The sequence below is a fragment of a genome, unplaced genomic scaffold (genome assembly GCF_019419815.1).
Source record: "Pyrus x bretschneideri cultivar Hongxiangsu unplaced genomic scaffold, Pyrus_bretschneideri_v1 Contig41, whole genome shotgun sequence".
Classification (NCBI taxonomy): domain Eukaryota; kingdom Viridiplantae; phylum Streptophyta; class Magnoliopsida; order Rosales; family Rosaceae; genus Pyrus; species Pyrus x bretschneideri.
The window spans coordinates 3,855,113-3,878,810 of NW_025999735.1; the positions used below are offsets into that span (position 1 = coordinate 3,855,113).

Below are 23,698 nucleotides of genomic sequence, written 5' to 3' on the forward strand. Positions count from 1 at the left end.
CAAAAAAAAAAATTGAATAAATTTTTTTTAAGCAATCTTGTCGGTTATAACCAACAGGATTGCTCTATTTTCTGGCCAGCCTTTTGGCCATTTCAGATTCCATGGGGCCCTTCAGATTCCATGAGCCTTCTGGCCTAACCCTCAGTTGGAGATGGTTTTCGGGCTATTTTCGACTCTCTGGCCCTCTAGACCCTTAGGTTGGAGATGACCTTACTTGATGTCTTTTGAGGAAAAGGAGGACGAAAATATCAATGCCATTACAGTTAAGAAAAACAAAATTACATAGAAACTTCGGGTAATGCTAGAAAAATAAAATTTGTAGATAAAATTTATAAACTAAATTATTCGTCACCAATAAGAATAAACATATTTCTCAGCGCTCGAGTAATAATCTAACCATCAACTTACATGTCATTTAGCTTACAAAATTTTATTTACAAATTCAACTATATAAGAATTAAAAACGTGGAGAAGACCATAAACCGCGTAACAGAAAATCAAACTGCCGCGTATGCATCTATAGACGGCAAACTGGAACAACCCACCCACCCCTATCCGCGTGTCGTGTCCATACCTGAATGTTCGGTAGGCGCCGTAACAATTAAAGGCATGATAATATAATGATCGACGTGCTTAATTTTCTGCTAATATGGCTGATGTAATCTGGATGACGAGTAGTGGAGCACTAGTAGCCGCTGACCCTACTCGGTCCTCCCTAATCAAGCTTTTCCATACGTAAGCTTCTTTTACTGGGCACTCATTGGATTTCTGGTTACGTAGTTGTTTTTATCTTCTTGACGTAGTGAACACGACTCTGGCTTGACAAATAATTTCTGAACAATATTGAGCCTATTACTCCCATTTAATTTAGAGTAACACTAATATACTAAATTTAATACAATTATCATATGTTTTCAGATTTAGATGATTTTATATGATTTTTTAGGAAATATCTAAAAGATAGATGGTGTTGAAATACAATACGTATGGGCACAAAATGTATTTCAAAATGTGTGTTAAATTGGTGTTTCCAAATTCTAATCAAGACACACACACACACACCACACGTATATACATATTTATCAAAAAAAAAAAATTTTTATTTTTTATCACCGCCACCTCTGTTGGCGTCCTAGCCACCTTCACCACCATGTCCATTTTTGTCATTATCAACATGATAATTTGCCAAACAATTTAACCTCGTTTTTCACATTCACATCACTTTATAGATACAGTTTGCTAAACGCTTAGCTGCTTTATTTTACAACTGATTTTTCTTAAAGCACAACATAAAAAATAAATAAATAAATAAATAAAAAAATAAAAAAAAGACAGAGTTAGAAACTGTGGGGGCGACATTAACCTCCAGCTATACTTAAGAAAAAGAAAATTCATGGTAGTAGAATTTATTCTATAATTTCATTGCTTTTCTTTTTCTTCTCAAATTTCATTAAGCCAACTTGTCAACACTTTTTTTTTTTAACAATACTAGCTTATTATACATGTTATTTGAAAATTACAACTAATTAGTTAAACTACACAAATACGATAAATTCAAGTTAAGCATATTTCTACCACACAAATCTTCAATGGGGGCAGCTGCCCCTCGCTGGGCCTTAGATGCCTCCATCCCTGAACATAAACAATTTATTTAAAATGAACAAAAATCTCAAACTAGCCCTTAGTCTTATTACTAAAAACCTTTTATCTAATGTTTGTCAATTGTCAAGTACTGGCTGAAAAATGATTAATCACCACTAGAAGATAATGAAAAAAAGAGAGTAATTTGCCAATTTGTTCCTTGAATTATAAGTGAAACAAAAATTATGTTTCTGACTATTTTTCACAATTGTAGTGAAACCAAGCTGGCCTTAGTCTTATCACTAAAAGGAGCTGCCAATTCCACCTCCCCTACCCCTCTATTGTAAGATTCCAAGCTACTATATCCAGGTTCCGTCGATTTATCTTTGCATTCGAATTTGAATATGTCCTTCATTAATCATACGTTCTTGAAGAATTTACCCATATTCATCGCCATGCTAACACGGTTGTCCGATGAACCACCGAATGTTGCCATTCGTTGAAGAAATCAGAAATAAAGCTTTCAATTCAAGTGAAATAAAAGTTAGAAATAAATAAACCAGCTACATCTTCTAATACAATTTTCCCATCAAGCATAACCTGAAGACTGAAGGCACTTTCAGCTGAAGCATCTACTTCTCTAGGAAATACTCACAACTACCCTCATCTCCAAAATCTTGTGTCCTTAAACCATATTTACAAACACGGATTTAATTGTCTACAGGTATTACAAAAAAGATCGTTTTAACCTTCTACTAACGAATGAAATTTCTCCAGAAATGGTTCCGGTCTTCATTTATTGAACGGGAATGCAGTGGCAATATGCAGAATCTGAAGATGCGTCCAACATTTAAAACGCGTTATCGGTTTTACATTAAAACCTCACATCCTATGCTGGCTCAGTATCTAATTCCACATCCAGCACTGCACGAGTAAAAATTAGTACAAAGATGAATAATTAACATCTGAAATTTCAACGGCATGGCCTGTCAGATGAATCAGCTGATGGATGACTGCCATTCAAGTGTTTCTCCAGCAAACATCGGAACAATGTCTCCAAACGGAAATGAGAAGCACTCCGGTACGTTGAATGAATTCTTGATCAGCTTTATCTTTGACGTGTTTCGAGGAAGCCCATAGAAGTCTGGGCCATTGAAGCTTAAAAAGGCTTCTAGCTTGTCAATAGCACCTGCCTGAAAAATGCAAACCTATTAGCAGTAGCAAATGTAACAAATATCATAGGACTAACGTAAACTTTCTTGAGTATTTATCTGCTGCATTACATTTGATACCGCAGACACGGAGTAATTTCAACAAGTTTCTAATTTACATAAACACAAATGGAATCTCAAATGTACAGGGCCAGCTGCATCTACCTACAACTCTCCTCCTTGTGCCTCTTACTTGCCACCATAATTTGATAATAACAGTCCCCGTTAACCTTAGAACAAATCCACTCTTCTTTATTTTCCTTAATAAACCTTCCTAGCATTTAGAAAAACTGGGATCTCTGCACCAAAGTGCATGTTTTTTGTTCGATTCTTTTTTTTATTATTATTATTATTATTATTCAAGTATACCATCTGAATTAATCTAAATAGCAGGGAGAGGATTCAAACTCATGTGCTAAGGGGGGAGCACATCCGCCCTTAGCCAATGGGCACAGCCACATACAGAGATCAATACAGCTATAAATCCCATTGCTAGAGCAACAACTCCAAAACCAAATGGTAACGGCAATTTCAATACAGGATATACGCTCAACACGCCCCCTAACGTATGCCGACACTTGAGCTAAATATGTGAACAACTTGGATTGGTTCACATGGGAGGACATAGCTTACCATGTGGATTATTCGGTCTGTTATGATACTAGAGTTAGAGCCTAACAAACCAATTTGGTAATGGGTGGAGAGGCCTATTACATGTATTGTGGCCAGGTTTTATCTTCCCAATGTGCAATATACTCTCAACAAGTCCACATTTTCACTAAAAATAGTCAATAATGTAGACGGTTTAATAGATAAGGAGAAAAGGCCCATAGCGAATACTACTGGGTTTGCAGAGGGTAAGGTCCGATGAGAAAAACCTACGAAAATGCACGGAATTAGTTCAAGAGTGCTGACATTCACACCCAGCAATTTACTCATTAAACCCAGGACACTAATCGCCAGTCAGAACATAAATATGAACAGCTAGCATGAAATATGTCTGACTACAACTACATACACAAATATGAGCTATCTGTAACATCTCTGAAACAAATGAAAGCTAAATGGATATATTAATATAAACCTATGTTTCTTTTGTTTCCCTTTAAATTGTCATGACTACTTACATCGCATTCATAGATACAAGATGTTGTTATAGACGATCATGTCTTTGTAGACACCACCAGTAACAAATGACACAAGTTTGCAAGAAAGAAAGCATTTACATAAAAATTTAAGTGAAGGATGGAGTTCTTTTGATCTAATGAGGGCTTCTCTGATCACACTAGAAAGGAAAGGACATGTAAGAGCAAACAAGAAGCGGATCCAAATTTATTACCTCTTCAAAGACCTTGGCATATAATGATAAAGCAACAGGGGCACTGTATATACCAGCACATCCACAAGAACTTTCTTTTCTACGTCTCTCATGAGGAGCACTATCAGTTCCAATGAAAAATCTTTTACTTCCACTAGTAACAGCAGACACAATTGCCTGTCCTATATGAGAAATAATAAATTCTTCTCAAAAACAAATATGAGAAATACTAAATTAGCTCCACGCAAATACTGAGAGAGAGAGAGAGAGAGAGAGAGAGAGCTACACAATGATTTTTTACTTTTATAAATTGTAAGTGAATCATGTGGTTCTACAAGAACCAGCAATTCTGCATGAAGATGTGTAGCTGTTAAATGGAACTTACTGTGAATTTCTCTCTTGAGCACAGGTAAACAGTAATTATGAGGCTGCAATCCTCCTTGGAAAAGAGAGTTTCTATTCAGAAGAAGATGTTGTGGAGTAACAGTTGCTGCTACAGAACCTAGAAAATTCAAACCATATCAACTTAGGATGTCCAATACCAAACTGGAATAATGAGTTATGACAATAAGTGAATATATGTGCTGTCCAAACAACAGGAGGAAAATAAAGGTGTATGCCAGAAGTTGTCATTTAAGTGATTAGGCATACCTTCTTCACAAGCCTCTACAAAGTTAACCGCATCCATGGTAGTGATATGCTCCATCACTACCTTTAGCTGTGGAAGCCTTTGGATTAATGGTCGTAAAACAGTGTCAATGAAGACCCCTTCACGATCAAATACATCAACATCAGGATCTGTAACCTCCCCATGAACCTAAAAGAAAATAGCACATGCAAATCAAAGCTGGAAATTCAAGATGATGTCTTCACATATTGGCACAATACAACTATCAAGGAAAACATCTGTAAAGTTCAACATGTAATCCGTTATAGGTTCACCTTTCCTGCAGCTCACTGTACTATTAAACAATCAATCAATCAATTACCAAGCTGAGACCAGCCTAAACTTTATATGCTGTAAAGTTCGAGCACTGGAAACCTTTTATTTTCTGTCTATTAAGTATTTACACATTTTATTTGGGTACTGAGGTAGCACAAACATGCATGGCTTCTTTTCAAATTTTAAAGAGAGATTGGGAGGGAAGTAGAAAGGAGAGAGGAAAAGATGCAGTGGAAGTTAAGAGAAGAACGAGAGATGGCAGAGAAAGAAGGGGAGAAACATAGACAAAGTAAACCCAACCGTTTATTGATTCTCAGTTCAATATGCCAAATTTCCAAAACCATATCAGTCTACCACAATAAGGCTTACATATAGACAATCCTACAATGACAAGGAAAACCTCAAATAAACCATATCTGCCTATAATTAACATCCTCTGATATAATTATAGAGACGGTCACATTGGCTTGGTGATGTCTGATTTTCACAAAGCTATGGATGATGAGAGAAGACTCTATTTGACTTAATTTTAACTTGCGAAATTAGGGTGAAGGGCTTTCTACAAAACAATCCTAACCAGTCACACAATGAGTGTAAGCAAATAAATGCTTTGATGAATTTCTTTTCATGTCCTTGATTTCGGTTGAAAACACCAGAGAGAGAGAGAGAGAGAGAGAGAGAGAGAGAGAGAGGTAAACAATGCAGGAGCAAGTTCCATAACCACCATTTACATAGGTATGGACAAGGATAAAGAAAGTAATTGAAGTTTTTGAGGCAGCAAGAATACCAGCAGAGGTATATTCTGTTCAGCCATCTCCTCAAGGACAGGTAGGCATCTTCCAAAGAGATCTGTAACCCCATCTTGAGAGTTTGTTGTGGCACCAGCAGGGTACAGCTTCACAGCATAAACAACCCCACTTCTTCCTGTAAATGCAATCAAAATGATCAGGGTACACTATAACCTAGAGAAAGTAAGGGAACGGAAAAGAAATTTTTTTTCAAAAGCAATAACTGCATTCCATCTGGAGAAGAAAAGCTAAGAACAAATGGCCTGCATGCATCTTTACCAGACAAATAAATGAAATTCGTTCTTTGTAAACTTGTCCTGGAGGGAAAATTTCCCTTACATATCCAAAAATGTTACATCACTGGGATATCTAACAACCAACAGACACAGAAACTTATCGAACACTAACAAGGAAGAAAGAGCCCAAAAGAAAAGCTAAAACAGCGAGAGGAGAATGAAAAGCTGATTGTTTAGAATTTATGGCCAATCGATTACATGGTTCTTTTAACATATCTATTAAATTCTTATACTCGAAGAAAACAAATAGTACAAATAGGCAGCAAAACTGCTAACGGGTTGAAGTATGTTATAATCTGAAAAACAAGCATCAAAAGCTGCAATCATATATTGGAGTTGGACTTACTTGCGAGCTTGATCTCGTTAGGTTCTGTGGTATCAGTCAAATAAAGGGTCATAAGTGGTGTGAAGTCACTACCGGCAGGCATTGCTTTCAAGATGGATTCTCGATAAGCCACAGCTGCAGCCGTGGTGGTGATGGGAGGTTTCAGATTAGGCATCACAATTGCTCTTCCAAAATGACTTGCACTGGGGGTGAAATTTACATCAGAATAGTACTACAGCTTGAAGCAGAAAATAAATGCTTGTATTTGCATTATCAAAGAAAGTCAACCTGTGCGGGACTACAGCCTGCAGAAGTTCACCGTCACGAAGGTGAACGTGCCAATCATCAGGGCGCGTTATAGTGAGCTCCATCTTAACTCCTTTGCACCGAAACTTGTTGGATCCTTCGAAATTTGATGAGGGAAACTTCAACGCCTATGTCGCAATTCAAAATTAGGAAATCTCGGCGTACAAAGACAAAAAAATAAAGTATGTGACAATGTTGTTGCTTTGTTTCTTAAGACATATATGGTAAACACACCTTGCAAGGCAAAACCCAACTCTTTATCATTCCAAATGCCAATCCCTCTTGAATTTGAACAATTATGTCTGTTTTCGGAGAGACGAAAAATATTACATAAGACCATATGCTGAGCAAAGTCTTAATCTCCTTGGAGGAAAGTATGTAATAAATGGTTTGAATTCGTGTCTCAGACAATGATACAAACAGTTGGTGTGCATAAAAAAGGGAACACATTGAAGTGCGGAACAATAGCAGCACACAGTTTGGGTGCGTTTTACTTACAGAGTGAGTCCCAATTGGCAGCAAAATTAGATCCAGAGCATTCAGTCAGCCGATATCACTGGAATCAATCAGTTATGGATGTACGCACACCAAATTTTTCCCCAACGGAAGTGGAAAGGAAAGGGAATGGGAAAATCCTTGCTTTTCTTTTATTCTTTTAATTACAGCATATTGCGGCAAAACTACGCCGGAGTATACTCTACGGTGAAAAAGCGCTCAACGGTGGCCTTGTGGCTGTCTATCTCATCTCATCCCACAACAAGGGACCATTTTTGTTATGGTGGTGCTATTCACACAAAAATTTTTACTTCTCAGACAGTTTTTTCAATTTTAGGCCACCAGATTGAAGGAATTGAAGAAAATCAATGAACAAAAATTAACAAATGTGTGTGAAAGGTAAAAAAAGAGAAAAAAAAGAGGAGGGGGGGGGGGGGGAGGTGTGTGTGAATAGAACTATTTTTTTTATGGTAATGTTATCTACGCACCCATTTTTACGTATGACACAGTTTCTTAATTTCGATCGTCAGATCAAATAAAGTGAAATAGATTAATTTCAGTCATCGAATCAAAAGAATTAAATAGATCAATGATAAAAAAAAATTAATAAAAATGTATGAGATAAAAACGAGCATGTGAATAGAAACATCCTTTTTTTAGTAATGACATTTTAGGAGTTATCAATAAAAATACTTAGTTAACCCTTTATGTTTAATTGTATTCAAATTATATATCTAGTTTATTGGTATTCCTTTTCATTTGTGAGAAATTTTAAGTTCGATTTTTGTAAAAGATGAAGACAAACCAAATTACTATGCATGGCTGATTGTGTGGCTTATCACCTTCTTTTGCGTTCCTCCTCCTCCAGCATCCTTCATCCTCCTTATCCAGCACTGCCGTATATATAAAAGAAAATATCGTCTCTGGTTATTGGATTGGATAAGGATTGAGGTTGATTTTGGATGTTGGTTAGATACTTGGGGTCCAAGATGAGAATACCGAGTAATTGCGATAATAAGAGAGATACTGCCCATACCATTATCATACACCTTTAATGCATTGTATGTTTCATAATAGTTCATATTCTTCTACCCTTTCCCGCTATTGTGAAAAAATATGCTAGACGTGCTCAATTGGGTGAGATTTTTGAATTAGATCATGTTACTTTGAAACCCGGTGTTTTTGTAGCAGCCCAATTTGATCATTGATGAGCTGATATTATACTATATATTTTATCCTAATCTTTATTGGTTATTTTGGTAGAATTTTGATACTTTGTATTATATTTCCAATATAGGATATTCGATTTCCTCTTGAGCAAAAAGTATCCAAACGGATGAATTTTAGAGTGATTCCAATCGTAGGATGTTCATTAGTCTTTCAATGTATTTGTGTCAAAGTTTCAAACTTTTATGTCAAGCGGTTTAATTATGGCGATGAAATGAAGGAGGTGTTGTCAAAGTGACATTTTGGGCTTATTTGGGCTTTTTGGTGTCCAAGATGATGTCTTTTGTGTTCGAGGCCTTCTGTAATTATGTTTGGGACATCTCAAGCTTTAATTCTAGCCATTTTGCACCTATTTTGGAGCCCTGAAGAACCAAAAACGTGGGATTCTTTGTGGCTGTGCAGATTTCCCAAAGTTAGAATAGGAATATATTTCCTTGTTATCATATTCTATTGTGTTTCCTAGTTTTTAGAAGACCTTTTCTTATAGTATAAATAAGGCTATTTAGCCATTAGGGAGAAGAGGGGAGACATTATTTTTGGAGAATTTCAGACTTTTTACTTACAAGGTATTTTCAATCATTTTTCTAGTTAATGATATTTTCTTTAGTTTTTATTATGATTGTTCGTAACTAGTCTTTTTGCTAGGATGAAGCCACGATGTAAAACCCCTCCCCAAATTTATGTATTTTATACCAAAGAATTATGAAAGTACATTTTTGCCCCTATCCTTACCCAATCTGGACCCTCTCTTTAGATTCTCCTCATCTCGCTGTTTGCCACGTGGCACCACCCTAACTCACCCCCTCATCTTCTCTCTTCTCCCCAATCTCTCACTTTCTCAGCTCTTTATCTCTCTCACTCTCACAAGACCTCTCCCTCTCCCCTGATTGCACTTAACCACCTACACACCTAAGTGACAAACGAATGGCGACGACGGTGTCATCATCACCACCTGTGTAAACCCTTTTCCTCCTCGTCTCTGTGAAGCACAAGACACCAAGAGTCCACCCAAAACTCCCTAACGAGCCCATGACTTTTGAACCCAGATTTCGGCCATCTCCGGGCACCCGATGACGAATTGAAGGTACCAAATCTCTCTCTCTCTTGTCTCTAGTTTTATTTTGGTACTAAGATCGTACCATAAAGTTGTAAATCGAGTTTGAACAGTGCTTGAAGGAGTTTTCCGGTCAGATTCCGGCTTTCTCTTCCATTGGGTCCAAAAACCCACTAGTGGAGTTGGGCCTTCAGGGCGTTAAGCCTGAGCCCAAAACCTAAAGACAGCCCGACCCAGCAACCCTTTTATTTATTAAATCCCAAAACCCTTTGCTTTGGGCTGAGCCTTTTAAGCCCAAGGCTCGATAGATTCAAAAGCCCAAACCCCTTAGAACCCAAGCTTAAGAACCCAGGTCCAAACTTGGTCTAAACCCAGTAGCCCAACCGTGCATGAACTCGCACATGGCCGGTGTGTGCAGTACACGCGCCACCGTCCACGTACGGCGCGGCCGGTGACTTTTTCGGCCAATTTTCTGGCGCATGGCCACAGATGGTGGCGCATGGGGGTACCCAAGGTTCCCTTTTATGTTTTTCGACGTCCTGAATCTGTTTATAACGTTCGTTTTTCAAAATTCAATCGTTTGAGTATAGTTTTATTAATTGGACCCTTTTATGTGCTTAGGTGCAATCATTAGTGGCGATTTCGTCCTTCCTATTTCGTATGGTTCTTCGACGACGGAGTAACTGCGAGTAGACGCTTTCTAAAATGCATGTTTTAATAGTAGAAATGCATACATGAAAAGCATGATTTAATGCTAACGTTTTATAAGTAAATTGGATTTACATTATATGATTATAATGCTTTGCAGAAAATATTTTGGAATACCATATTTTATCAAACTTATGTTCTTTATAATATATACGATGGATGACTATATACTACTTATGAATATGTTTTTACACTTCTTTATAGTATATATGATGGATGACTATATGCTATGAAGATGTCTTTGAGATATATATATATACACACACACACACACACTTATATTGGAAAGAATATATATTCAATGTTTTTGTGCGTATTTAGTGGTCACTGTTCTGTCGACGGGCGATGATCCATATTTGGCTTCGGTCGGGTGTAGGTTGGTGCCTAAGGGCAATGATACTCATATATTGGCTTCGGCCGGGCGTAGGTTGGTGGCTTCGGCTGGGAGATATTTATATTGGCTTTTGCCGAGAGTAGGTTGGTGGTTTTGGTCGTGAGATACTATTACATGATACCACTATTTAGCACATTTTATGATATATGTTTCATGAGAAGTTTTATGGCATGCTAGGGTTTTCGGAAAACCTATTACATATTATACTATTGAGTTTTCATAAAGTTTGGGGGTTAGTATGTTGAGTAACTGTTTCAGTATTATGTATATATCAACTTGGTCCACTCATATTTGTTTTGCGTCCCCTCAGGACATAGGAATGAGGCTTACAATCCGCGCTACAAGGCATTCCCCTACCAGTGATATCATGCCCTCATCTTTGCTTTGACATCATTGTAGTAGCACATTCCATTGTATTCTGAATTAGATGTATGCTCTGAACATGTCATGCACTATCACTATCTTTATCATTGTTGGCAGTTGAACATTAGTATATTATTTTATGTAGTGCAAACAAAATTTATACGCATGATTTATATGTTATCTGCATATGCATTCATTAAATGGCTTGCATCACCCTTAGGTGTCGGCTAGCACGTGGCCATCCCTTGGACATCGGGATCGGGGCTTGTCACACGAGCCTTAGCTTGAATATGTGATTTTATTAATTTGCTTATGAATGGATTCATGCTTGCTTTGAATTATTAATCACCGCGATTAAACTATCTAATTATCTTAATGATTCGCGACCATTAGGATATTTAGACAAGTAATTTGATGCAATTTCTGTTGGAACATCACCTTGAAATTGAGGAGGGCTTCTTTTGATTAGTAATTGTAAGTTCACTTAAGGCGAATATCACGCTCTTAGGGGTTACATGGTTTTTCAAAGGGTTTTCACAAAACTTAATGAGTCTTGCATGTTTATATTTGATCTGAACATCACAGACAAGTTGCATGTTAGATATACGCTTTCACTTGAACATCACGAGAAAAATATGCATTAGGAAAACCTAATCTTCAAAATATATATGTGGAAATTCATAAGTAATTGATAAAATTGCATAGGATTGTTGGTGGTGACGGCAGAACCCAAGTGTTTAAATTGAAACCGTTTTCTTTTGCTTTCTTTACTTTGTTGAATTATTTAATTGTTTTATTTAACTTCGTTTTTGTTACTTCAGATTCCAAAATCAACTTTTTCGAAACTTTGTTTTAAATAATGAGCTAAGGATTAGTTTAAATGCAAATTATTCATTCAATTCCAGTGAAAAACAACCTTACTTAAACTATTATACTACGATAATCTTGTACTCTTACAAATATTTTTTAAGTTTTTTATCCTTATTTTTGTAAGTGATAAAAATCTTATCAATCATATTTGCGGCTAACAAGTTGTAGCTGCAATGAGCTAATTGGACCCAAGAGTGATAACTTAGGTCCATGAAGTCGGCCCAACTACATTCCTTACTGCGCAACTAGAATGAGTCATGTAATCCTACAACCAATTGCCAAAACCCATACGTTAACCAACCCAAAACGAAAAACAAACAAACCAAGGGAAAACCGAAGGATGCGTCGTAAGCGTCAACGATGTCGCGCGGAAGCGATGATAGATGTTCACTAACGTTGTTGTTAATGTCATCCATATTCGTTTGACACCAATACCTCAATATAGGATTTGATATTCGATCGTGATATCGTTATTCTTGATGTTCAAGTCGTATCGTGTATCGTAATAAGTCAAAACTCGTTTGAAAGTACTTTTAAAATAACTAAAAGTACTTTTGGAGAAAATATTTTTATAACCAATTATAAGTAAAAGAGCACTTGAAGTGCTTTTAAAATCCAAAACTATTTGTTTTGAAGCGCTTTCAACCATTATAAAAACACTTTCAAACGAGCCATCAGTTTCACCCTGCTTGTACTGTACCTTAAATTTAACATGTCAACCATATGATTTTAACCAGACGGCATCTAGAAACCCCCCAAATTAATCAAAGCCATTTCAACTTGTTGCCTCATGATTCCCACTTGTGCAGCTTTCCAATCATTTTAAATGGCGTGGTGTAGTCATCATTGCAGAGGATTCCGATGCTGTCTACGTTACATATACACACACCTGAGCTTTGTCAAAACTCTATAATTTCCAAAACAAGTTTGGTACACTGTCCTTTTCCGCAAATATAAAGTCCACTCCACGTTTTTTTATCAGTTTTCTTTGCATAACACACTATTTCCTATCAAAATACAGTATTTCATAAAATTCATTCATTAGATTTTCCGGAATGCAAAATGTCTGCAGGAAAACAAAAGAGTACGCAGGAACTTTGGACCAAATAAGATTTTAATTGCTTTTTCTTTTCTTCGAGCGATATTCTAATTTAATTAGTGCAAAAAAAGAGAATTATACAACAAGAAAAGTTCGAAACTTTGGATACTATTCCAACGATTTGTAGGTTGTAAAACAAAACTACATGGGAGGATGATACTGCAAATTAGTAGGTTTAAGCTCCAGAGATAGTAGTATTACTAATTACTTGAGCCACGCCTTGAATCCGAAGCAGTGCTGGAAGAAATGTCAAGGTAATGTATGGACTCAAAATGACTCTTCGAAAAGCGGTCCATGAAGTGGGGGGTGGGAGGCATGCCGAGATCTATAACTCCTTCCAAAGCTTGAACAACCTGCCCCATTGTTGGCCTATCCTTCTCGTCATCTTGAATGCACCAACAAGCTACTTTGCATGCTCTCATCACTTCTTCTTTGTTAGCATTGCCTTCTAACCTGCTGTCCAACAAGGTATCGACATCTTCTCCTTTCATTAATACATTTGCAACGCGAGTTGGGAAGTAGTTTTCCAACCCATCATCCAAAAGATCTCGGTTTCTCCTTCCTGATATGATCTCGAAAAACAACATTCCGTAACTAAAGACATCGGCTTTTACTGTGATAGCTTCTCCTGATATCCATTCCGGAGCAATATACCCTCTTGTTCCTTGTATGGTTGTAATTATCCGGCTGAAGTCTCTGCTCATGAGCTTTGCTAGGCCAAAATCTGTTATCTTGGGGGCATATTCTGCATCCAACAAAATGTTTTCGGGTTTGATGTCGCAGTGTATGATGCATTCTCTGCAACTATCATGAAGATATGCAAGTCCTTTTGCAGTGCCAACTGCAATGTGATATCTAGTTTTCCAATCCAAGACGATGGGACTCTTTTGAAACAAAAGCGATTCTAGAGAACCATTTGGCATGTAATCATAAACCAACAATCTTTTTGAATTTTCTGCACAAAATCCACGGAGACGAACAAGATTGATATGTTGGACTTTTCCAAGAGTCCTCACTTCTGTAAGAAATTGATTATCAACTTGCTCTGGACAGTTAAGTCTCTTCACTGCGATGGCAGTAGAATTTTTCAGCGTCCCTCTGAAAACAGAACCAAAGCCTCCTTCCCCAAGTTTTTCAGTAAAGTTCTTGGTTGCTTTTCTTAGAATCCGGTACTTGAACATCATCAAAGAGCCTTCATCTGCCTCAGACCTTTCCCCAGATCCGGAACATTTATTTTTGGCAATTACCACAATAACTAGTAAAACTCCAAGCAGACCACCAAGTACTCCAGTGACAATCCAAAGGGTTTTATTCTCTTTCTTCGCCTTTGGAACTCGAAGATGCAACTCTTTTCCTACGTTAGATGTAAGTTGTTTTACATCGAACAGATCTCCTTTCCAAACCAAACACCTACTGTCATAAGCAAAAGCTGTACACGAGCAATCATTCAAGCACGTCAATCCACATTCATCAATGTTCTTACCTGCTAAAGTCTCCGAATTCTCTGGAAAGCTTAAATCGGGGATCACCACAAACGTGTCATTTCCTCCACTACTGCATCCTAAAGGGGTTTTCCTCACACACCCTTCCCAGAAATCCGCCAATTCCCAATCTTGTGGGGATCGAGGTTCAAACCCTTCCAAGCAAACACAAAGAGGCACTTGTTGCTGATTGCAAATGCTAGAAGCACCGCAGAATCCATAGACCTCACATTGTTCGGAGGGTCGCAGCCAAAATGAAGTCCATTGATTGAAGTCCCTCCCCCACTTGGAGGCCCTTAACTGCCCGGAGATATCAATCATGTACTTAACAAAGATGTCGGGGTAAACTGCATCATAAGAAAAATAACTCCCCAACTCATTGGAAACATAGCTGACATTCGTGATCAAATCATTCAACTGAATTTCCGGAGCTTCCGTAAAAATCTTGCCTGTCCAAGGACCAGTTGTCCAATACATTCTAGTCCCATTATACATCAACAACAAACTCGTCCCGTTTTGTTCAAGCTCTAGAGAGAAAATCCCAGGTGCTGGGTTTTGTGAGCTTCTCCAGGGAGTGAGGGTTAGCTTCTCATTGGTCAGCTTGTTGTATCCAAGCTTCCCGCCCGGCAGCCAAGTATCCGTCGGGTGGTCGAAACTCTGCCATATGACAGCAGACGAATTCAAAACATCTGTTATGACAAAGTTGCCACTGTCAAGAAGTAATGCTGCTACTTGACTTGTAGAATTGGAAGCAATTGAGAGATCACGAGTTGTTGACCAAATGGCAGATTTGGACTGGTCGAAAAGTGCTAAGGTTCCGTTTGGGAAGAGTTGAAGGGATGATAAAAAAGGATCGGAAACAGGGTGGTTTCTGTTGGCCACCCAAACGACGGTTTCCTGTAGTTGTTTGTACCAGATGCCTATGTAGTAGTTGTGGGAGTTACCTGGAGTGAAGAAACCCAGCTCGAATATGCCGCGTGGTGATGAGGTGATTGTTTGGTTGCCGGAAATAGATTGTCCTTGGGATATCATGTTGCTTGACGCCGCCGAGATATCGGCGGCTTTCAAGGTACAGCATAACACAAGAACCACAACCGATGACTTGTAACTGAGTTTGTTTCTGCTGCTATTCATCATATCCATCTCTTCATAAAACTGCAACAACAAGGTAGCTATATTTCCCTTCTTTTTTATAAGTAGAACTCAGCTTACCCCTCTCTCTCTGAAACGTTCTCAGTGTATGTGTGTCTGTATTATATATTTACCAATAGAGAGGGGCTAAAACATGAGGAATGCTTTGCCCTTTAAGAAATGAGTAATGTTATTCATACGATGTTTTTGTACCACATTTTTATACCATCTTAGGTATCATCTAATATGAAGAGCTACATCATTTAAAAAATTTACAAAACCCAAGGAAAAGAATAAGAAAGACTTCTCGTATATCACAATCGTCATTTAATGAATTAGTTTTTCTTAATTATTAATTTATTAAATAATAAATTAAATTTAAAAATCGGATTAATTCAAATGATGTGGCTGTTCACATCAAATGTCATCTAAGGTAGTATGAAAAATGTGGTACAAAAACATGGTATGAATAGTATTACCCTTAAGAAATAGGTTACTCCTCAAAATATTTTGTGTACAAAATTTTATTTTTATAAACGAAATTATTCGTATTATATGAATTTATATCGTTGGATGATATATTTGCAAAATTAGTTAACAATAAGGTCCCTTAATCAATCAAGAATAAAAAATAAATAACAGTTGTAATTTTTTATTGATTTTGACTTATATGAATTTATATTGTTCGATGATAAAAAACCATCATATTTTTCTTTTTATATTTCACATTTTTAGATAATAATTTATAATATTAAAAATTCTAATTCTGTGTACAAATTCTAGAAGGAATCTCCTTCTAGAAACAAACCCCACAAAGTGTTTTGGTAGGAATTGCTCAGAGCATATGACGTGTACCGTGTTGCATTATGGACTAGTTACGAGGTCAACCGTTTTTCAAAGACAATGTTAGGCTACAGTCCTGGATGAAGGGTGGTGATTGATTCCCCCTCCCCATTCTTTTGACAATAACCATGGGAAGAAGACCCTGCAAAATTTCCTCAACAACCATTGCTAATTACTTGATTCATGGTAGGAGACCAATTAATACTTGATTCACGGTAATAGGTCAATTAATACTTGTTAAAAAAAAAAACCATTCCTAATTACTTGATTCACGGTAAGAGACCAATTAATACTTTAACGTTGAGTATGAGTTCATAAATTAGAAAGCGGGAAATGCTATGGAGATTCTCAAAGTGAGACTTATCATGAGTTTCCGACACCTCATGGTTTTAACACGATGTTTTATAATATTAATACGGAAATTGTGCTAAAATATGAGGTGATCGAAAGATCATTGAGATTGGAAAGTTCCACTTTTGAGAGTTTCTTTAAAATTTCTCAAAGAAAGAAGACAAATGATAATAAGTTCTTCTAAAAGCAAGACTTTCTATGGATTCTTGTTCACCTCATCTTTTCACATAATTTTTATGACAACATTATAAAATATTATACCAAAAAGATGAGTTAACAGACAATGTCTTACTTTGAGAGTCTCCTTAGCATTTCTCAAAGAAAGAATGGGAAAACATAATTAAAAGACCAAAATAAAATATCTTTGCCGTTGCCGACAAACCATCTCAAACCTTTCAAAAGGAGATCTCTGGAGCTCAAAATACCTTTCCAAGCTGAAGAAGTATTTGACTTAATTTTGGCCAAAAAGAAATGAACTCGACGCAAGTACTTGGCTTTAATCAACTCGACGCAAGTACAAAAAGTTTATGTGAAAAATTTGTCGAAAATTAAATAGGATTTCTTCTCAACAAAAAAAATAAGGATTTGTATTAAGTGAATTATATCGATTTTTTTTTTTATCACAGTAGATATTTTGCACTTATATATAGTGAGGGGATCAGATTGTTTTGAATTTGGAATGTAGAGAGTAAAATAGCAATTTCCTAACCATCAAAGTAATTCACAAATTGCAATGATAATTTTTTGTTAAAAAAAAAAAAAAAAACCTCTCACACCTACAGTGTTTGACCATACCATTCGAATTTATTTTGTTTAGATCTCAAGTCAATAAACAGCTTATATTGTATCTGCCTCATTTTTACATCGATCTTGTTAAATTTAGTAAATAACTTCAACAAGTATTTGATTATTAGTCCCCTTTCTCCTTCTCTTCGAATTTTAATTATGGGTTAATAATCAAAACACAACTCGGCCCTTGTTGTATTTTACCATTAGACAACCATGCATCTACGGTTCTTTATGCACATGGAGTTTCAACGCAAGGAATTAGGATTTACCCTAATATTTAACAACAAAATATATAAGAAAAAGAAATTTACTCAATAAAACAAAAAGCTACGTCAACTAATCTGAATTAAAAATCATCAATATTTTATATGATATCTTATAATAGTTGAATCTTTGTCGCCTCCTTGCTAGTTGTCACATCCCAGCCTAATCTGAATTAAAAATCATCAATATTTTATATGATATCTTATAATAGTTAAATCTTTGTCGCCTGCTTGCTAATTGTCACATCTTGGTTCAGGCCCCTACCACATCCCAGGTTCGACTCCTGTTGAGAAGTCAATGATATCATCCCTGATATCTTGGCTTAGTTTTAGGAAACTATTTTATAAATTGTTTATAATTGATTTGTGAATATCTGTAAAACCTAGAATGTAGGATAGGTTCCCTATTTGGTTAGATCTCTCTTTGTATAAAGACTATCAGAAGCAATAGAAGAAATTATTTATTCTGCAAAATATTTGTAGTACGATTTTACATGGTATCAAGAGCTAGGCTGAAACCCTAGTTCTTTCCGCTGCCCTTTGTTCTTTGCTATTTTCACATAGCTTTTTTCCGTCGACCTCCATGGCTACCGACGCAAGTTCTGGAAGCAAATTCAATGCTAAGGCTGATGCTTCCAATCCTCTTTTCATTCATCATTCTGACCATCCAGCCATGATGCTGGTTTCAAAACCCTTGAATGGGGATAACTATTCAACCTGGTCTCGTGCTATGAAGATCTCGCTGAGTGCCAAAAATAAACTTGGCTTTGTTGATGGCACTGTCCTGCAACCTTCTGTCAAGACCCAGCCGGACGATCACGCTTCGTGGCAGAGATGCAACGACATGATCGTTGCGTGGATTATTAATTCTATTGACTCGGATATTGCTGATAGTATCCTATATATGACTGATGCTCATGCGATCTGGGAGGAATTGCGTGAGCGATATTGTCAAAGTAATGCTCCCCGAATTTTCCAAATACAACGGGACATTGCTTCACTTACACAAGATCAACTTTCCATTGCCGCGTATTACACGAAGATGAAAAGTTTGTGGGATGAATTGTCGTCCTACAGTGAATCTGTTTCTTGCACCTGTGGAGCACAGAATGAGAGGAACAAGTTGATGCAATTTCTTATGGGACTCAATGACTCCTATAGTGCTGTTCGAGGACAGCTCCTGTTGATGAATCCTTTACCTACGGTTCGTCAAGCCTATGCATCTATTTCCCAGGAGGAGAAGCAACGAAGCCTTGCTTCTTCTCGAGTTACTACAGACGTAGCAGCTATGGCAGTACGTCGACCTAGTTCGAAGTCTTCTAATCGCAAACCTTTGCATTGCACTCATTGCGATCAAGACTACCATACCATTGATACCTGTTATCAGCTTCATGGATATCCACCAGGACACCGTTTGCATAAAGTTAAATCACAGAAAGGAAACCAGCGACCAAAAACAGATCGGGGATCTTCCTCGGCGAATCTTGTCTCGGAAAATGTAGCCACCAAAGAGGAGTTGCAGTCCGTCATGTCTGGACTTTCTGATGCCCAGTTTCAACAGATTCTACAAATCCTGAATGGTCAGAGCCGTGAGGAACAGCCACAGGCTAATGTCGCTAAGACAGGTTTGTCGAACTCTCCCTTGCATCTCCGTCGATGGATAATCGATAGTGGTGCAACGGATCATATCACTTCTTCACCAGAATTGCTTACTGATGGTGTTAAAAATAAGAATATGTCTCCTGTTTTGTTACCTAGTGGAGAGCAAGCCCGCATACTTTCCATTGGCCATGTCCCCCTGAGTTCTACTTTTAAATTGCAAGATGTGTTGTGTGTGCCTACTTTTAAAGTAGATTTGATGTCAGTAAGTCGTATTACGAGTGGCTTACATTGTTCCGTAACTTTTTTTCCTTCCTGGTGTATTGTGCAGGACCTAACGACTAGGACGGTGATTGGTTTGGGTAAGCAAAAAAGTGGGCTATACTACTTGGTGGCCTTGGCTCCTGATCAGTCTAAGTTTCCTCGACGGTTCTGCAACCTTGTGCTTTCACCAACGGAGCTCTGGCATCGGCGTTTGGGTCACTTGTCATCCTCTCGTCTAGATTTCATGTCCAAACAGTTGTTACATTTCCCTTTTGCATCTAATAATGCTTGTGATATTTGCCCTTTAGCCAAGCAACATCGATTACCTTTTACTGTTAGTTCAATTTCATCTAATCAACCTTTTGTTTTGATTCATTGTGACATCTGGGGACCTTTTAAAGTTGCGTCTACTTCTCGAGCCAAATATTTTTTAACTATAGTCGACGATTATTCTCGCTTTACATGGATTTTTCTTATGCAACACAAACATGACACACAATCTCTTCTCAAGGATTTCTTTTCTTTTGTTAAAACCCAATTTAATACTTCTATTCGTAATATTCGTGTTGACAATGGTGGGGAATTTTTTTCCCTTCGTGATTTCTTTAAAGATCATGGAGTGATTTACCAACACTCTTGCGTTTATACGCCTCAACAAAATGGGGTCGTCGAACGCAAGCATCGTCATATACTTGAAACTGCTCGTGCCTTGCGTTTTCAAGCTAATCTTCCCCTCCAATTTTGGGGTGAATGTGTGCTCACAGCTGTTCATCTCATTAACCGTCTTCCTACACCCATTCTTTCCAAGCAAACACCATTTGAACGTTTGTATTCTAAACCTCCTACCTTTTCACACCTTAGGGTCTTTGGTTGCCTCGCTTATGCCACTGATGTCAATGTCACTCACAAATTTTCTCCTCGTGCCCACAAATGTATTTTTTTGGGATATCCCATTGGTCAGAAAGCCTACAAGTTATATAACCTCACCACTCGCCAAATTTTTACCAGTCGTGATGTTGTCTTCCATGAAAATATTTTTCCTTTTCACACATTCCCTTCTTCCTCTTCCCCTCAACCTGTGTCTTTCTCCAACCCACTTCTTGAACCTCCTTCACCTGATCCCGTGTTACCCTCGGTCCTCCCTCCCTCTGACCCTATGCTCTCTGTTGAGCCGACCTCTTTCGCTGATGCCGAGTCTCCCGCGCCTCCTTCTCCTGCACCGCCACCTGCATCTGCTGTTCCTGACCTCACGCTGTCCGTGTCTGAGCCTGCACCTGCTCCGGCCCCGGTGCTCCGTCGTTCCAGCCGCCATTCTTCTCCGCCACCCAAGTTACGAGATTATGATTGTCCTACTCTCAAGCTTACCCAACCCCATCCTCCATCGTCTTCGTCGTCTGGTCGCACTCCAGGTACACGGTATCCACTCGCTAATTACCTTACTTACCATCGTTTCTCACCCACACAACAATCTTTCCTTGCACATATTACTCAACAGGTTGAACCTCGGAGTTATGAGGAAGCAGCTCGTTTTCCTCATTGGCAAGCTGCCATGGCTTCCGAATTAGCGGCATTGGAAGCCAACTGCACTTGGTCTCTTACTCCCCTTCCCCGTGGCAAAACTCCCATTGGTTGTCGTTGGGTTTACAAGATTAAGCATCGTTCTGATGGCTCCATTGAGCGTTATAAAGCACGTTTAGTTGCCAAGGGATATACCCAGCTTGAGGGTGTTGATTTCCATGACACGTTTTCTCCCACTGCCAAAATGGTCACTGTTCGCTGTTTGTTGGCTCTTGCTGCTTCTCGGTAGTGGTCTCTTCATCAGTTAGACGTTCACAACGCTTTTCTTCATGGTGACCTTCATGAAGAAATTTATATGACTCTTCCTCCCGGTCTTCGGCGACAGGGGGAGAACTTGGTTTGTCGCCTTAGTAAGTCTTTATATGGGTTGAAACAAGCCTCTCGTCAATGGTTTGCGAAGTTTTCTGAGGCCATTCAATCCGCTGGTTATGTACAATCCAAGTCCGACTACTCTTTATTTACTCGGAAACAAGGCAAGTCTTTTACAGCTCTCTTGATTTATGTTGATGACATTTTGATTACGGGAAATGATTCGAGTACTATTGATGCCCTTAAACAATTCCTTAATGGTCGTTTTAAAATCAAGGATCTTGGTGATTTGAAGTACTTTCTTGGAATTGAAGTATCACGTTCTAAGAAAGGGATCTTTATTTCCCAACGGAAATATGCTTTAGAAATATTGAAAGATGGTGGTTTTCTGGGAGCTCGCCCCGTCGACTTTCCCATGGAACAGAATCTTAAATTATCAGACAATGGAGCAATCCTCAAAGACCCGGCAAAATATAGAAGATTAGTGGGGCGTCTGATATACCTAACAATCACTAGGCCGGATATAACCTATTCCGTGCATGTGTTGAGTAGGTTTATGCATGAGCCTCGCACACCACACATGGAAGCAGCTCTTCGGATTTTGAAATATATCAAAAATACACCTGGACAAGGTTTGTTCTTCTCTGCCGAAAATGATTTAGTCTTAAATGCATATTGTGACTCGGACTGGGCAAGTTGTCCAACAACACGAAGATCAACTACGGGGTATTGTATTCTTTTGGGCGCTTCATTGGTTTCTTGGAAGTCAAAGAGACAAAAGACTGTGTCTTTGTCATCAGCAGAGGCCGAGTATCGAGCCATGGCTGGAGCTTGTTGTGAATTATCATGGTTACGATGTTTACTGAAGGACCTAGGTATACTACATCAAAGACCGGCTCTGCTCCATTGCGACAATAAAGCAGCTCTTTACATTGCTGCTAACCCAGTTTTTCATGAGCGAACCAGGCATATAGAAATGGACTGTCACTTCATCCGGGACAAGATACAAGATGGTTCAGTCGTCACGAGATTTGTTCCTTCCTCCAATCAACTTGCAGATGTACTCACGAAGCCATTAGGAAAGGATACTTTCTCAAAGATCATTCACAAGTTGGGAGTTCTCAATATCCACTCTCCAACTTGAGGGGGAGTGTTGAGAAGTCAATGATATCATCCCTGATATCTTGGCTTAGTTTTAGGAAACTATTTTATAAATTGTTTATAATTGATTTGTGAATATCTGTAAAACCTAGAATGTAGGATAGGTTCCCTATTTGGTTAGATCTCTCTTTGTATAAAGACTATCAGAAGCAATAGAAGAAATTATTTATTCTGCAAAATATTTGTAGTACGATTTTACAACTCCGCCGTAGTACGATATTATTCATTTTGGGCCCTAACCACGCCCTCATTGTTTTGTTTCTAGGAACTCACGAACAACCTCCTAGGGGGTCACCCATCCTAAGATTGCTCTCGCGCGCTACTCGCTTAACTTCGGAGTTCCCATGGAACCCAAAATCAGTGAGCTCCTAAAAGGCCTCGTGTTAGGTAGAGATGAGAATATACATATAAGGCTTACATGATCTATTTCCCTGGGCGATATGGGATGTAACAATCCACCCCCCTTAGGGCCCGACGTCCTCATCGGCACACTTCCGGCTAAGGATTGATTATGATACCAAATTGACACATCCCAACCGAAATCAAGGCGTGCTGGCCATCACTCTCATGTGACGGCTAGCACGCCTTGATTTCGGTCGGGGTGTGTCATAGTGCTACTAGTGCATGTCTTTTTTAAACGGGAAAGGATCCTCGCCGGATCTTTTCCTAGGGATCATAAGGATCCCGTGTTCTCATCCGTTCATTGTATATCGTGCGGTCAGAAATTATTTCTAAATTTAAAATTTAAAATTAAATATGAATAGTACCTAACGAAAACTGACCGCACGATATACCAGATCTTTTTCCTTTTAAACTAGAAGGTCATTGAGTATTCTTTCGGCTGGTTCTCAGATAAATCATTTCCACAATGAGTTGTGTGTACCAGATATACCACGTTAGCAGTGTATTCAACCACTTAAATCTTGACATTTGTTGATTTTTTTTTTCGTA

At 38.2% G+C, this 23,698-nt stretch overlaps 2 protein-coding genes across 3 annotated transcripts; both read right to left on the minus strand.

Annotated features, from left to right (window-relative positions):
• Positions 1 to 2,080: 2,080 nt before the first annotated feature.
• Positions 2,081 to 7,549, minus strand: LOC125469213 (dihydroorotase, mitochondrial). 2 transcript variants are annotated; one of them, XM_048566291.1, is made up of 9 exons: positions 7,267 to 7,549; positions 7,003 to 7,070; positions 6,751 to 6,896; positions 6,484 to 6,665; positions 5,841 to 5,977; positions 4,762 to 4,927; positions 4,496 to 4,612; positions 4,132 to 4,292; positions 2,081 to 2,774 (listed from the first exon to the last, which is right to left on the minus strand). In XM_048566291.1, exons 2-9 carry the CDS (start codon positions 7,030 to 7,032, stop codon positions 2,580 to 2,582), a joined length of 1,134 nt encoding a protein of 377 aa, XP_048422248.1. In that variant the 5' UTR covers positions 7,033 to 7,070; positions 7,267 to 7,549; the 3' UTR covers positions 2,081 to 2,579. The 2 variants fall into 2 exon arrangements, with proteins under 2 accessions (XP_048422248.1, XP_048422249.1); XM_048566292.1 differs by lacking the exon at positions 7,003 to 7,070.
• Positions 7,550 to 12,992: 5,443 nt separating this feature from the next.
• Positions 12,993 to 15,682, minus strand: LOC103928841 (G-type lectin S-receptor-like serine/threonine-protein kinase At2g19130). Its single transcript, XM_009337940.3, has one exon. The coding sequence runs from the start codon at positions 15,600 to 15,602 to the stop codon at positions 13,179 to 13,181; it is 2,424 nt and encodes an 807-aa protein (XP_009336215.2). The 5' UTR covers positions 15,603 to 15,682; the 3' UTR covers positions 12,993 to 13,178.
• Positions 15,683 to 23,698: the final 8,016 nt, after the last annotated feature.

What these genes read in the sequence shown, in the direction of transcription:
- LOC125469213 (XM_048566291.1), bottom strand. Translation starts at nt 7,032, where the DNA reads ATGATAAAGAGTTGGGTTTTGCCTTGCAAG. An exon ending in CAGGCTGTAGTCCCGCACAG is followed by an intron (nt 6,666 to 6,750) that starts GTTGACTTTCTT and finishes TTTCACCCCCAG; the next exon opens with TGCAAGTCATTTTGGAAGAG. An exon ending in AACAGAATATACCTCTGCTG is followed by an intron (nt 4,928 to 5,840) that starts GTATTCTTGCTG and finishes ATTTTCTTTTAG; the next exon opens with GTTCATGGGGAGGTTACAGA.
- LOC103928841 (XM_009337940.3), bottom strand. Translation starts at nt 15,602, where the DNA reads ATGGATATGATGAATAGCAGCAGAAACAAACTCAGTTACAAGTCATCG.